The following is a 16,284-nucleotide window of genomic DNA, read 5'->3' on the forward strand; positions in this document are numbered from 1 at the left end:
TATCTAAGGTTGAAAAAAGACAATTGTCCATCGGGTTCAACCTATTTGTGGTCTCCTATGCACGATTATTTTGTATAAAATTTTGACTGAAGTTGCTGACTGCCGTTCCGATTAACCCCTCTTTTTTTATAATAACCATAGTGCGTGACTATGCCCCGTAACCCTGGATATCCTTATCCATTAGGAATTTATCTAACCCATTCTTAAAGATGTTGACTGAGTTGGCCATTACAACTCCCTCAGGCAGGGAATTCCAAACACGTATCATCCTTACCGTAAAAAAGCCTTTACGCCGTATTGTGTGGAATCTCCTCTCCTCTAACCTGAGCGAGTGTTCACGAGTTCTCTGTGTTGAGGTTTCTGTGTAAAAAATAAAGCAACCAGTATTTACCCTGTACAGAAACAATATCACCCACCCAAATCTACAGTAACTCTGTCTGCAAATGTTATATCTGCCTCCCCTGCACTGCACATGGTTTTGCCCAGCTGCTAACCAATTTGCTGCTGCGATCAACTCTGAATTACCCCCATTATGTCTTACAACATATTTTAATCAGCAATTTATTGTTGTTTGTCAGTTTTCCGCACCCCCTCCACCCAAACTGTGTTGACATTTGCATAGATAATTGCAAAAAGTCATAGCAGCTTGTAAAATATGTATTATTTTCTTTGTTTGCATAACTTTATATATATTAAACTTTAATAATAATAATTTAATATTTTTTTTGTCGCCGTCTAGCTAATCTTCCTTGCTACACGTTCATCGTCTGCGGATTCCCTCTGTCTCTCCATAGATTACCTGTATTCTACCGTATTCAGTATAATACTTTTGCTCACACACAAGTCCATTAACCAAACTGCACCAACGTACATCTCTTCGCTTATTTCAAATATCTCCCAACCCGACCTCTTCACAAGAACAACGTCTCTTATCCACACTCACTCTTCGCTCGCATTCACGACTGCAGGACTTTCTTTGGGCTGCACTCACTCTGTGGAATGCTCTCCCACACAACACTCTCCTCTAGTCTCCAAACCTTCAAGCGTTCCCTGAAAACTCACTTTTTCAGGCATGCTTATCAAATTCCGGAACCGCCCACATAACCTTCATAAACTTTCCTATACACTTTACACCCCCACTCTATAGTCCACACATATCCTCACATATTTTCTCTCTAAACTTTCCCATCCTCCTGACCCCTGGCCAACATTGCTGTGTGACCATATCATATTGCCCACCAAGAATCTTTGCAATCTACTGTAGTGGACCATTATGCAATCGATAACACCTATCCTTCTGTATCAATGTCTATTTACCTATATATTGTAAGCTTGCAAGCAGGGCCTTCCTACCTGTTTCCAATTGTGAAGCGCAACGGAATTTGCTGCAATATTTTAAGAAACTGTTAAATAAATAATGAATACATAATTATCTAATTATGTAAACACATGAATGAAAAGCATTTTAGGAAGCTAAAAATTTTAATTCATGTATTTAATAAAAATTGCAGTAATACTCAGGAGTGAAATATCCATAATAAAAATTGCAGTAATACTCAGGAGTGAAATATCCATTTTACTGTTTTTTTTTTAATCTGTCTGAGAGAACCAAGATCTCTTGTAGACACTTAAGTTTTCCCCTGCTAAAAAAAAATAATATTTTTATTAAAATAAGTTTGGAGCTGTGAAATATGTGTGGAGCAATGTGGTTAGAATAGTGGTCAGCATTGCACAGGCTAGAATATTGGCGCAGCCATAGGCACCTATGGCACTATTAAGTGACTTAGGCGTTAGTAAGGGTAGAGGTCACTTACCATCAGCTGTTTTCGCCAGCGTCATCTTCATCAATTCTAGCTGCTGTTTTCTGTTTCTCCTCATTGCAGACGCAGAAAGTGAGCTCTGTCACTTTGTCCGGTAGTCAATAAAGTTTATTTAAAAAAAAAAAATCTCTTTGCTGCAGCTGCACGGGATGGGAAAGATATATCGGATCCTGGGTAGACATCGGGGCGATCTAACGAAGGATGGAAAGATCACTGTTCTGTCCTTCACTAGCATACACCAGTTCGGGTGCGATATTGCCTGATTAGCCTTGCAGCATGGCCGACCAGGTGACGTCGCATGCAACCGCGTACACCCACATATCGGGCATACACACTGAACGATATGCCCAATATGTCAATACGATTAACCCTGGGTTATTAAACGTGGTTTCAAGCAGTGTCACAGCTGTTAGAAACCGTATTCACACTACAGGCTGGACCCTGGTTATTGCTGCTTTTAGCATGACCTGGGTTGCACTTTCACACTGCAGAGTACTAGGGATTGACCCTGGTTACTATCCGGGTCAAATTTCCAGGGCACCAAACCTTGGTAGTCTCTGCAATATCCAGGTCAGAAGCTCACTGTAAAGGGGGGGGGTTCAGTCTCTTTGGCAGGGCGATTTTTATTTTTTTATTATTTTTTATTTTTTAGTAAGCGTCGTGGTAGTGGCCTCCTTCTCTACACCTATAACAGGTGAAGCAGGAGTGGCTTTTTCTCATGGTAACTATATTTTTAGTACATGGACCCCGCAGTTTGGAAGTGCCACTGGTGCAGGATGTGAATGACTCGCTAAAATATTCTGTGTAACGTGTGCAGTATATGACTAACTTAACTAAAAGAAAGTAAAAATTTGGAGAGGTGAAAAAATTATGAGGATCAACACAGGGTGATTATTCTCCATTAACAGTGTAAGTACAGAATGTCCTCATACACCTAACATCCGTATGACATATGGCCAGGTCCGATTGAGCTCCTTGCAGCGTTCCGTATTTTTCTTTAAATTCTGCATCGTATGGCCGCATTACATCAGTGCCTGCGGTTCCCCAACCCCGCTGACACTGACGATCAGTGGCCAGCAATAATCGTCATCCATCAGGGAATCGGGGAAATTAAACATGTCAAAAATGCCCGATTTCCCTGATGGAGTCTGTGTTTTTATTTTTATTTTTTTCCAGTTAAGTAGTTTTTATTGATTTTGACTGGAAATATCAAACGTAACAAAGCAAAACAAAGGTTAAAACATACAGAATAAATCCAATGGTCAGAATTCAATTGCATCCTACTACTCCTGCACCCGTTCGTGTCCGCCAGCATCTATTCAATTGTTTCTGCCAGCTTGTGCATTAACATTTTAAATTGGACTTTTTGCGAGTGCACCCATTAGTTTAGTCAGGTCTTGCCACTTTATGCGGCTAAACCCGACTGCTATGGGCACGATATACGCGATAAAAGGGATCAATTGAATATCGCCCCGCAATCTCCCATCACTTTAGCTGGGAGCTCGGGCACGATATAACATTTGAATATTGCCCAGTATGTCATTACAATGAGCATATACCATACCAAATGGTCACACTACAGTACGTCATTTGCTGTACAAAAGTGTATATATAGCACCAAAGCAAGTATACACGCAGAAGTCGGATTGCATATATGAAAATGCATATAGAATGTTATACAGTATATACAGATGGTTGTGCGCAGTTGCTCCCCAAGCAGGCCACTACAAGCCAGGACCAGGTGTGGAAAAAGCATCTCCAGAGAGGCCCCTGGTATAAGTGGAGTTAATCCATTTGTCCCAAATATGACCAAATTTAGACTCTGCAGTCCTAGCTAAATAGGTGAATTGGGGAATCTGTATTTGTAAACATGTCCCAGCCATTGGAACATTGCAACAGTATATTGTTGATTTATGGGGGCTGTTATTTGCATCGCAGACCCAGCGAAACACCACTCACGGTGTACTAGAGATACTGGGCTGCGACTTTAATCACACAGGAACTAGTTTTAAACATGTACAAAGTTGCAGATGAAGCACAGGCATGTGAGCACAGGCATGTGACATAAAGCCGCGGCCATATCTGAGCACTTCTCGCCCAGATTAAGACTCCGTTGCACACAGATATACAAGTCAAGTGTCTCATCACAAATTGGATCAGTGTAAGCTAGAAATGTAGTTTTATCACTCCCAGTTGTTTTATTTATGTGACTAAGGGGTATATGCAATTAGCGGCGAATCGCGGCAAATTATCGCCGTTTTTTAATTCGACACAATTCGACAGGTGAATTCCGGTAGGTGGCTTCCGGAATTCACCATATTCAATGAAAAACGGATTAGACAGTCCCGCGGGCGAAAAACGGCCGATTTGCCGGATTTTGCCGCGATTTAAAAAAACGGGGAAAAACCCGGAAAAAAATGGCGTGGGGTCCCCCCTCCAAAGCATAACCAGCCTCGGGCTCTTCGAGCTGGTCCTGGTTCTAAAAATCCGGGGGGTAAATTGACAGGGGATCCCCCGTATTTTTAAAACCAGCACCGGGCTCTGCGCCTGGTGCTGGTGCAAAAAATACGGGGGACAAAGAGAGTAGGGGTCCCCCGTATTTTATACACCAGCATCGGGCTCCACTAGCTGGACAGATAATGCCACAGCCGGGGGTCACTTTTATACAGTGCCCTGCGGCCGTGGCATTAAATATCCAACTAGTCACCCCTGGCCGGGGTACCCTGGGGGAGTGGGGACCCCTTCAATCAAGGGGTACCCCCCCCCAGCCACCCAAGGGCCAGGGGTGAAGCCCGAGGCTGTCCCCTCCATCCATGGGCTGCGGATGGGAGGCTGATAGCCTTGAGTAAAATGACAGAATATTGTTTTTTCCAATAGTACTACAAGTCCCAGCAAGCCTCCCCCCGCAAGCTGGTACTTGGAGAACCACAAGTACCAGCATGCGGGAGAAAAACGGTCCCGCTGGTACCTGTAGTACTACTGGGGAAAAAATACCCAAATAAAAACAGGAGACACACACCGTGACAAGTACAACTTTATTACACACTGCCGACACACATACATACTTACCTATGTTGACACGCCGACTGCCACAGTCTCCGACGATCCGAGGGTACCTGTGAAAAAAATTATACTCATCTGCCAGTGTCCAGAGATTAATCCACGTCCAGAGATAATCCTCGTACTTTGCAAAAAAAAAACACGAACACCCGAACCACCGGACTGAAAGGGGTCCCATGTTGACACATGAGCACCCTTTCCCCGAATGCCGGGACATCACGTGACTCCTGTCACTGAGGTCCCTTCAGCCAATCAGGAAGCGCTACTCCGTGGCGCTCACCTGATTGGCTGTGCGCGTATAAGCTCAGACAGCGCATCGCACAGCTGCCTCCATTACTTTCAATGGTGGGAACTTTGCCGTCAGCGGTGGGGTTACCCGTGGTCAGACGCTGACCGGCGGGTGACCCCACCGCTACCCGCAAAGTTCCCACCATTGAAAGTAATGGAGGCAGCTGTGCGATGCGCTGACAGCTCAGACGCGCACAGAGCCAATCAGCAGAGTGCAAGGACGTTGCGCTCGCTGATTGGCTTACGAGACCTTTCAGTGACGGCAGTCACGGGGGGGGCTCTCTGCATTCGGGGAAAGGGGTCCCATGTGTCAACATGGGACCCCTTTCAGTACGCTGGTCGGGTGTTCGTTTTCTTGTTTTGACAAGTACGTGGATTTATCTCTGGACCATGGATCAGGTGAGTATAATTATCTTTTATTTTCAGGTACCCGTGGATTCTACTTAGAGAAGAGGACCGACTGCTTTGTGTCAACATAGGTAAGTATGTGTGTCGGCAGTGTGTAATAAAGTTGTACTTGTCACGGTGTGTGTCTCTCTTGTCACGGGGTGACTAGTTGGATATTTAATGCCACGGCCGCAGGGCACTGTATAAAAGTGACCCCCGGCTGTGGCATTATCTGTCCAGCTAGTGGAGCCCGATGCTGGTGTATAAAATACGGGGGACCCCTACTCTTTTTGTCCCCCGTATTTTTTGCACCAGCACCAGGCGCAGAGCCCGGTGCTGGTTTTAAAAATACGGGGGATCCCCTGTCAATTTTTCACCGCATTTTTAGAACCAGGACCAGCTCGAAGAGCCCGAGGCTGGTTATGCTTTGGAGGGGGGACCCCACGCCATTTTTTTTCTGAATTTTACCATTCCATCTAAAAATATATATATATATATATATATATATATATATATATATATATATATATATATATATATATATATATATATATATATATATATATATATATTATTTTAAAAAATATATAAATAATACTTGTGCCTCCAAAAAAGACAAACCAAGTACCTAATCCCTTCTAATATAAATAGATATGCTATTATCAATAAAAAAAACACACAAAAAAAAACATGTTTTAAATTTTTTTTATTAGTTTCACCCACCAAAGTGTGGTGGATTGAAAAAGTAGAATTTACTGTCTAAAAGCACTGTTGTCGAATTTCCAAACTTCAATTGAATATACTTTGGTCGAATTGCAGCACTTGTATCATTGCAGAAAAGTCGAAATTGACAAAAGTCGAATTTCAAAAAGTCGAATTTTGAAAGTCCGTTTTTTGGACGGAAAGTACTGAATTGCATTGACGATTTTTTTTTTGGGGCGAAAAAGTCCAGAAATGCGACAATTTCGGGAATTCGACCGCAATTGCATATACCCCTAAGACTTACATTTTTATTGAGTTAGACATTCAGCGCAGCAGAAGTTGCCCGTAACCTGGTGCGCTGAGAGGTGATATTTACATGTGCAGAGAGAGTTAGATTTGGGTGGGGTGTGTCCAAACTGAAATCTGAATTGCAGTGTAAAAATAAAGCAGCCAGTATTTACCCTGCACAGAAACAATATAACTCACCCAAATCTAACTTTCTGCATATGTTATATCTGCCCCACCTGCAGTGCACATGGTTTTGCCCATTAGAGGAAAATGTTGTTTTGCAATCAACCTTGAATTAGGCCCATTACGCCCACAGTAGTAGTATCCCATTATATGCATAATGCCCACAGTAGTAGTGTCCACTTGTACACAAAATGTCCACAGTAATAGTGCCGCCTATACACACAATGCACACAGTAGAAGAGCCCCTTATACACATAATGCCCAAAGTAATAGTGCTGCTTATACACATAATGCCCCCAGTAATAGTGCCAGTTATACATAATGCCCACAGTAGTAGCACCCCTTATACATAATGCCCACAGAAGTGACACTGGAAGGAAGTTCAAGCTGCCGGCACCACTGATTGTCATACAGTGTGGTATGTGCAGCGGCAGCCGACAGCAACAACGGACATCAGCAAGGTTGCAGAGCAGGGAGAGCGACTCTCCAGTCTGGTGCCTCCATGCTTTGTATGACTTTGTTAAGCGTGTTACGCCGACTCTAGTATGAGGACACATCTGTATGTCTCTTACTGTACCACTAATGTTATACTCCTCAAACGAATGCTTCAGTGAGTCTACGGTGGTAATATTGAGGGGTCAGTGGTATCATACATTTTTTACTTCTTAAACTGAGTGTGGGTTCATAAAATTATTATTCCCTTATTAACTAGGTTTAGTGCTGAATCCATATTCATGTACTACTGCGTTAGTAGTGTGACAAACGTACAGGGTACTGATTTTTACCTTTTGTAAGTCAACAGTACATTGAGAAGAAGAGTCATGGGAGGGGGGATGTAATGGCCTGCGAGAAGCAAGAAGTGTGAGACTTTGTGCGAGTTTTCCTGTTTTTGTTTTGTTTTTGTTTTTAAAGCAGCAATCATTCACATAGCAAAACCAGGTTAGTTTTGGCGTGTAAGTTATTGCTGCTTTAAAAACAAAAAGGGAGAACGCGCACACTTCCTGCTTCTCGCAGGCTATTACATTCACTCTTAGAATCCATACATAACAATCTAATACAACTCTGGTGCCTTCCTAGGTTGAATCTGGATTCTTCCACGAGAACGATGTGAAGATTGTTGCAAAGTCAATAAGGGATCGAGTAGCATTAATCCAGTGGAGACGGGAGCGAATTCGCCCAGAGGATGGCAAGACCGAGGAGCTGGAGCAGACAAATGTGCTGCAGACCCCCTTAGCACCGCTGGCCCATTCGTCTCACATAGGACAACATATTTTAAATGACTCGGAGGAACTCGAAAATGACCAGCATTCATTTTTGCCCAAACTGCCAGCCAGCATGACATCTGTAGCATGTACGTATCTGTCATGGTAACACAACTACTATTTTTATTCCTGAAAACTGATGGCCACATTACAGATGTGTCCGCATACATCCTGCCTCGATATGCCATGCAGCCGGAGATGCCTGACGTGAGTGAGCTGGCAGGTCCAGTGGCACTCTGTTAGTATAGGGCGTCTTTTTTGCCAAAAATGCATCTTATTCGCATTGCTATGTGAATAAGATGCACAAGCAGACTCTGTTGATTAAAATGATATGCTGAATGCCTATATTCTGTGTGTGACAGTGTCTGTATCTGCATACCAAATGTACGTTTTACAGTGTTTTCTAGGTAGCATTTCGTATGCAGATACAGCCACTGTCACACACAGAATATAGGCATGCAGCATATCCTTTTAAACAGCGTAAGCATCGTTTTGTAAATAAGACACATGTTAAATGTAAAAATTTGAACGAAAAAGGCGCATGGCGCTACAGACTCACGACATGGCCTGACTAGAAGGGCTGTTTAACATGGCAGGAGGCTAGATGTAAGTGGACACATCTGTATGTCGGTAGCTGTAATATTCTAGAGTGTTTATGCTCACATCTTGAGATCTGCTCTGCACATTGCTACATTTGTAAAATACGATTAAAACTCAGGACTTTAGTGAGTTATATCCAATTGCATTTAACAGATTGGAACAGTGAGCGCTGAAAAGCAAAATTTAATTTTATAGACCAACTTCGTTTATTGTAAGGCTGAATTTAAAACGGTGTATAAGAATACCACAGGACAGGCAGCATGTGCCTAAACTATTTTGGCTTCACATTTTAGCACTTGCCTTACCTGTTAATATATCTCCACACATTTTATTTATGATATCTGAAAAGAAACGTTGTATTTAATGAGGCCACCTTGGTATCAAATACACTTACATTATACATTATATTGCATTCAAAAAGACACATGGACGCACAGCATCTTGAAACTACAGTTGCGGGTTTGGCTGTTATTTATTGGAAACCGAGATACTATATAATTATTAAATAAAATTAAAAAAAGCTGCATCTATACAGTTGCAATATTCACACATACATTGTTAGATGTAGGTCGTTCCTACTAAACTCATTTTAGAATTTTCTTCAAAACAACATGAAGGGTGGAATTAAGGGAGTAATTCAGTTGTTCTGGAACCCCATTAATTATCGCGCTTGTCGACCACAAATACATGGGGTTTAGCCATCTGAAGTCCTCATTATGGTGCCCAAACCACGGACCTTTGCATATTTCCTCTCACCACCTCAGGAAGCTGCAAGAAGAAATGTCATCACGTGGCACTCGCGACTGAATTGAGCAACAATTGAATTACTCCGTCAGACGCCAGCTAGCGGCAGCTGCAGGGAAAAACAATTCATTGTTTCCCCTCGAAGAGATGGTTCTGATTTCTTTCATGTTGAGTCCGTCTATAAAAATCCACCAGCTGTTCAGATTAGCCTTAAATATACTGTACGTTTTTATTTAACAGTTATTTATATAGTGCACACATTATGCAAAATGTTACAGAATTTAGCGGGAGATTTGTCAAATCTTAGAGCGAGATAAAGTACCAACCAACTGGCTCCTGTCATTTTTTCACATGTAGCCTGTAAAATGACAGTTATAAGCTGATTGATTGGTACTTCATCTTTCTACATTTTTATCTCTCTCCAAGCTTTAATAAATCCCACCATCCCCAATTATTTACATCAGTCTCTGTACTCCAATATAAGATCTTTGGACTTGCAAGATGCCGTAGAGAGCTCCATTTAAAGATCGACTGAAGCTAAACCTTGCAGGATGTTAACTCATAGACCAGATGTGCAGGATTGGCTGAAGCTTGGCCTTGCAGAATGTCGGCAGACAAGCCAGGTTTTCAGGAACAGCTGCAGCAGACAAGAAGGCCAGGAAGATCCAAAGTACTTTAACAGAACAACAAGGGCTCCCGCGGTAGCTGAGGGTTATAACCGGCAAAGACAGGCAGGAGTGTCCAGAAGATAAAGAAGTGGACAGCCAATCCAGAGGCCAGCTGAGACAAGCCCCCTCTCAATGCAAATTCCTGAGACGCTATCGCTGGATAAAGCTGTGTACGCTGCTGAGCCTTCCCACATGAGATACTATGGCTCTAGCATATGTACAGTACATAGAATATTAACCAGTTTGCCAAACACACTGTACCTTGTCACTGTTAGCTCTGATAGTATCCAATGCAGTTTCTAAGCTCTCTTTATGCAAGTCCTATTTGCTTTTGCAGAGCAAACATGAGATTCAACAAACCGTTTATAGATAGCAATTGCGCCCCCATCCCCTTGCAAGTAACAGGAGCAGTTGTGCCAGAAATACCACCATAAGTGTGTGTGCCTTAGACCTGTTCAGCGAGTCAGACACTGCCTGTAGCTGTCATTATCATTATCATCTCGTAACTGTGCCGCACACAGAGTACCTACAAGTCTTTCACCTCCCAAAAGGAGGATTTTTACCTTTTAAGTGGCCATCTTGGACGCATTTCGGGACGACAAGCCCTTACGTTACTGTGACTGTGATGTGTTTCACTCTACAGGTAATGATTATGGGCGTCTCTTTACATCTCCCAGTGGTTACAACATTTGCATATATTTGCATGGCCGTGCTTACAACTTTACAGCTGTGAAAGCGTTTGTATACATCTCAAAGTCAGACCTTGGGTCCATAAACTTTAATTTTGTTGTGTACTATTAAATAAATCCATTGTGCCATGATTCTAGCGGTATTGTGGTAACTGGCATCTGTCGTATTGAGTCAACCCTGTTTTACTAGAATTATGGTTTCACACATGTAACTTTTCAGTTTACCAGTTGTTACACAGCTTGGCACAGCAGTGATCACCCTAATACTAGGGTTTTTCATATTTTGGTTCATAAGTGACGTGGAACATTCTCAGGTTTTCCTCATAAGTAACTCATTGGCATTCGCTGCACTATTGTGCACTGGGCACACATGGCTACACTGTAGCAATATTACTTTGCACACCCTAAGGCTGAAGTGCAGCCTTAAATTTGCCCCACATTTGCATTTAACAACCCAATTATGCATAGAAAAAGCAAAGTGAAAAGGTAATTTAAAATTGAAACTAGAAATGATCCCACTGTAAAATTTGTTCTGAAAATTGTTTTGAAAATATTAACATTCCAAGTTTAAAAATAGATATACAGTATGTAACTGTTATAGCAGCTGGCATTTCCATAGCTGCTTTTACTTCTGTTACATATCTACTCCTCTTCTATTCACTTTAATTATGCATGTATTGTATACGTACATTAGTGTTGGCGTGCTTTAAATGTGTCAGTAAGGATTAAGTGTTGTTTCTGGGAGATAAATGCAAAATGTATTTAGTATTCAAGAGTAACATTATCCATTAACTAGCCTATCTGATACTGTAGTTGAAAAAATGCTGTCACATTGTGATTACCCCTAAATACATATTACTCTAACAACCTTATTAAGCCAAGCCAATGGTTCTCTTTCATGAATTTAGCTGTTCAGTTTTTCATTTGTTACACAGCTTGGAAGAGTAGTGATCAATAGATCACTATGATAGATAGTTAGATACAAGCAAACAAACAAACAAATTAAGTAAACTATGTTTAAGGCTTGTCCAAAGCTAATTTAAAAAAATAGCATTCAACTTGGTCTGACATAGTGGTCAGTTATATAATTTTTTCACAAAGACACAAGCTGTGTTACATACTGACCTTTGTGATCTCATTGTTAAATGATAAAGCTTCTGTGACAGGATGTTTTATAAACCTACCACAAAAAAATTGCCCTATATTTAAAAATGAAAACAGGAAGAGCGTACGTTAGCTAGCAAAACTACGGAGTTCAGTCTGGAAGGGTGCTCTTCAGTATGCCGACTGACGGAATTCCGGCGCACAGTATACCGGCGCCGGGATCCCGACAGCCGGCATACCGACACTTATTTTCCCTCGTGGGGGTCCTCGACCCCCCTGGAGGGAGAATAAAATAGTGTGGCGCGCATAGCGCCACCGTGCCCGTAGCGCGGCGTGCGCAGCGAGCCCGCAAGGGGCTCATTTGCGCTCGCCACACTGTCGGTAAGCCGGCGGTCGGGCTCCCGGCATGCTGGTCGCCGGGAGCCCGACCGCCGGCATATCGTAGTGAACCCGTCTGGAAAGGACTGGCACTATTATTGCAAGATTTATGGTAAATTTAGAGTCAAAATGGTAACTGAAGAGACTTCTGCAAAGTATAAATAACCCAATGCAGCAAATGGTTAGACCTTAGTGCTAGTATTGCATTCATTATTTGTGCTGTTCCATGTTTCACTGGCACCACTTGGTGAAATCAAGGGAGGTATCATTGTCTATTGAGGTATTAATAGAATTTTGTAGATTCCCTAGGGGTCTATGGCCCAAATCTATTAAGCGTTAACAAGAGATAATCTGAGATGCATAGGGAGAGAGAAAGTACCAGCCAACCAGCTCCTAACTGTCCTTTTTCAAACACAGCCTGTGACATGGCAATTAGGAGCTGATTGGCTGGTACTTTGTCTCTCCTCATGCATTTCAGATTTATCTCTTGTTAACACTTAATACATTTGGACCTATGTACTAATCCTTGGATTGAGATAAAGTAGGAGATAAAGTACCAGCCAACCAGCTCCTAACTGTCATTTTTCAAACTCCACCTGTGATATTGCAGTTAGTAGCTGATTGGCTGGTACTTTATCTCTGTCCACTTTATCTCCATCCAAGGTAAACAGACCCCTTAGACCTCTATTCTCACTAACTAGTCAGCTCACAGGTTGTTAACATGCAGCATTTTCATGGCTTCAGAGATGCACACAGTTTACCAAATAGATTCTACCATCATACACCTTACTCACTATCCATTTTAGCAGTAATGCATTTCATATTGCACTTACACTGGCTGGTGTCTCTTCCTTCTATTCACCACCAAGAATCATCAGATAACTGAGATTTTGTTGACCCGAGTATGGTGGCTTGATACTGTAGAGTTGAAGCCCACTGGCTTGGAAGGATCGTTTCCCAAGGAACTCTGGGGGTAATTCAGAGTTGATTGCAGCAGCACATTTGGTAGCAGTTGGGCAAAACCATGTGCACTGCAGGTGTGGCAGATATAACATTTGCAGAGAGAGTTAGATTTGGGTGGGTTATTTTGTTTCTGTGCAGGGTAAATACTGATTTAGATTTCAGTTTGAACATACCACATCCAAATGTAACTCACTCTGCACATGTTATATCTGCACCCCCCCCCCCCCCCCCTTCCCCCTGCAGTGCACATGGTTTTGCCCAACTGCTAACAAATTTGCTGCTGCAATCAACTCTGGATTAGGCCCTCTGATTGTGACTTCTTTTGTCTTACTGAGTTAACTGGTTAAAACATAAGGCCCGATTCAAACCTAATCGCTGTTGTGCGAAATCGCACAGCGTCCGATTATCGAATGACTGCGCATGTGTATGCACAGATATGCGCATGTGCGTCGCCAAACATTGACTAGATGGTGTGAAAATTTTGGTCGCACAGGCGTTCACAAGGTGATTGACAGGGTGTGGACGTTTCTGGGTGGTAACTGGCCGTTTTCTGGGAGTGTCAGAAAAAACGCAGGCATTACCCAGTGTTTTCAGACCCGATCAGCCTGATTTCTTCGTACTGGAGGAGTAAGTATTGAGCTACGCACAGACTGCACAGAATGGGAAAAACATTCGATGGTGAGTGTGATTCGAACAGTTTTGCAGCTGTCTGCTGACTGAAGGGAATTTTCGCACAGCGGGGGTCATTCCGAGTTCGCTCGCAAGCTGCTTTTAGCAGCTTTGCACACGCTAAGCCGCCGCCTACTGGGAGTGAATCTTAGCATAGTAAAATTGCGAACGAAAGATTAGCAGAATTGCGAATAGACACTTCTTAGCAGTTTCTGAGTAGCTCCACACTTACTCGGCATCTGCGATCAGTTCAGTGCTAGTCGTTCCTGGTTTGACGTCACAAACACACCCAGCGTTCGCCCAGACACTCCTCCGTTTCTCCAGCCACTCCCGCGTTTTTCCCAGAAACTGTAGCGTTTTTTCACACACACCCATAAAACAGCCAGTTTCCGCCCAGAAACACCCACTTCCTGTCAATCACATTACGATCACCAGAACGAAGAAAAAACCTTGTAATGCCGTGAGTAAAATTCCTAATTGCATAGCAAATTTACTTGGCGCAGTCGCACTGCGGACATTGCGCATGCGCATTAGCGACTATTCGCTCCGTTGCGACAAAAAAATAACGAGCGAACAACTCGGAATGACCCCCCCGCGTACATATGCAATCACACACTTGCACGGGGCGAATTCTCACTCCCCCTGGGCGGCGACCATCTGATCGCAGGACAGTGTAATTTGCAGCACAACGATCAGGTCTGAATTAGGCCCATAGGTATCTAATGTTAATGTCAAGTTTGCTATAGGCATATGAGAGGTTTTTGTATTTTTTTTTTATTTTTTATTGTACTTTAAATATTATTAAAAAATCCATAAAATCACATTATCCAAGGAAGCCTAGTTGGAGATCTCAGATTGCATTCAATTTGATTACAGAACCATTAATTGTCTTGCTCATTGTATTCTTCAGACTGCAGGAAGTATAATTACCCTCTGCTTTCCATGTGACTGTTTTTATAATGACAAAAGAAAATGCAATGTTTTGTAATAGAAATATGATCATCTTAAAGCAGCATTTATTGGAAATGCTCAGACTTTGTGCATTAATGAAATAATATCATACCAATGGAATAGATTAGAAATTGTGGAACACAATATTCTGTGTGGTGGTTTTGGTGTTAATCGTTAAGTTTTAAAGCCATGAATTATTCTAAGTAGACAGACTGTCATCCTTCTTCTGCACTGTGCATGGTGCTAGAATACCCTGTGTTACTCTATGCAGTTTGTCATGGTTGTTTTTCTTAGTAGATATGGCCAGCTGCTGCTTCCAGTAACTCTTCCTGAGGTTCATATTGTGAATTCAGCAGAGATGTCAGAGAGCATTTTCCTAGTGAAATATAATTATTAGCAGCACATGATGAGTGATGGCTGTGGTCATTTTCTGCATTGCGTTGTACAATAATGTAAACATCAGCCTGTCAAGTAGGCAAAAGGATTTGTTTTCTGTTTTTGTCCTATCCATTATGGTGGTAGAGATGAATTAACCTTGTGTCCCATGTCGCTGGGAACTGAAGCTGTACACTGCTCTTTACATCTTTGTATTTTAAAATAAAGCATTAAGACATATATTACATTTTGTTTATTGCGCATTTATATAACAGGATGGTACAATAAGTAAGGTAACGAGACCTCTCACGTGTGCAGTGTTCTTTGCTTCATTCTAATTTCCCACCAGGCCAGATCATGTAGACCAGTGCTTCCCCTCAAGGCCATGAGACTGCACCTCATATCAGTCATACTGTCCAAACATCAGCTGTAAGGTGGTGGGGCTGGCAGAAACATGTGATCAGATTTCTACATTTAAAGGGCAGCTGAAATTCATCGCCAACTTGCCGAGGTGACAACATCATGTCATGGCAACAGGTTCGGGCTTGGTGCACTGCATGGGGTGACAGTACTTGGCCGGCCGGATTGCTGCTCCTCTAATACGTCTGTCCTATCATTATCTGAGGCAGTGCAGCATACCCAAACCTGTTTCCATGACATGACATTGTCACCATACACTTCGACAAGTTGGCAATGCATTTCAGCTGCTGATGTGTCCTTTAGATGCAAAAATCAGAGCACACCTCATTATTGACCAAGTTTCCGCCAGCTCGGCCATCTTACAGCAGATGTTGGGACAGGAGACCCTAAAATCCAGCTTACTACAAATACTTCAGAACTTGGTTAGACTATGTAGCACAGCATAAGCTTTTGTCCTATATTTATTCTTGTCATTTCTTCATTCTGTTAACCATTGAGTTACTGCATATATTTTGTTGACTTTGTTTGGCAGCTGATAGCACATTTGACAGCGGTCAGGGATCCACCGTGTACTCTGATTCACAGAGCAGTCAACAAAGTGTCATTTATTCCTCCCTGCAAGACTCTCTACCCCCGACGGTCCAGCGCATCTACAGTCCACCCATAATCGAGGGCCAAGTGTTGCCACAGAGTCCTCAGCATCAACTGGGGCAATACCAGCAGACTGCAGCAG

General features: G+C 42.5%; 1 protein-coding gene across 1 annotated transcript in view; it reads left to right on the forward strand.

Moving 5' to 3' along the window:
* Positions 1–16,284, forward strand: part of WNK2 (WNK lysine deficient protein kinase 2) — a 155,023-nt gene that overhangs the window by 68,251 nt on the left and 70,488 nt on the right. The window contains exons 7-8 of the mRNA XM_063941539.1: positions 7,806–8,079; positions 16,084–16,283. Of these exons, the coding sequence (XP_063797609.1) occupies positions 7,806–8,079; positions 16,084–16,283 (474 nt within the window). The remainder of the gene's footprint in view (positions 1–7,805; positions 8,080–16,083; position 16,284) is intronic.

This window comes from Pseudophryne corroboree, chromosome 9, assembly GCF_028390025.1.
Source record: "Pseudophryne corroboree isolate aPseCor3 chromosome 9, aPseCor3.hap2, whole genome shotgun sequence".
Lineage (NCBI taxonomy): Eukaryota > Metazoa > Chordata > Amphibia > Anura > Myobatrachidae > Pseudophryne > Pseudophryne corroboree.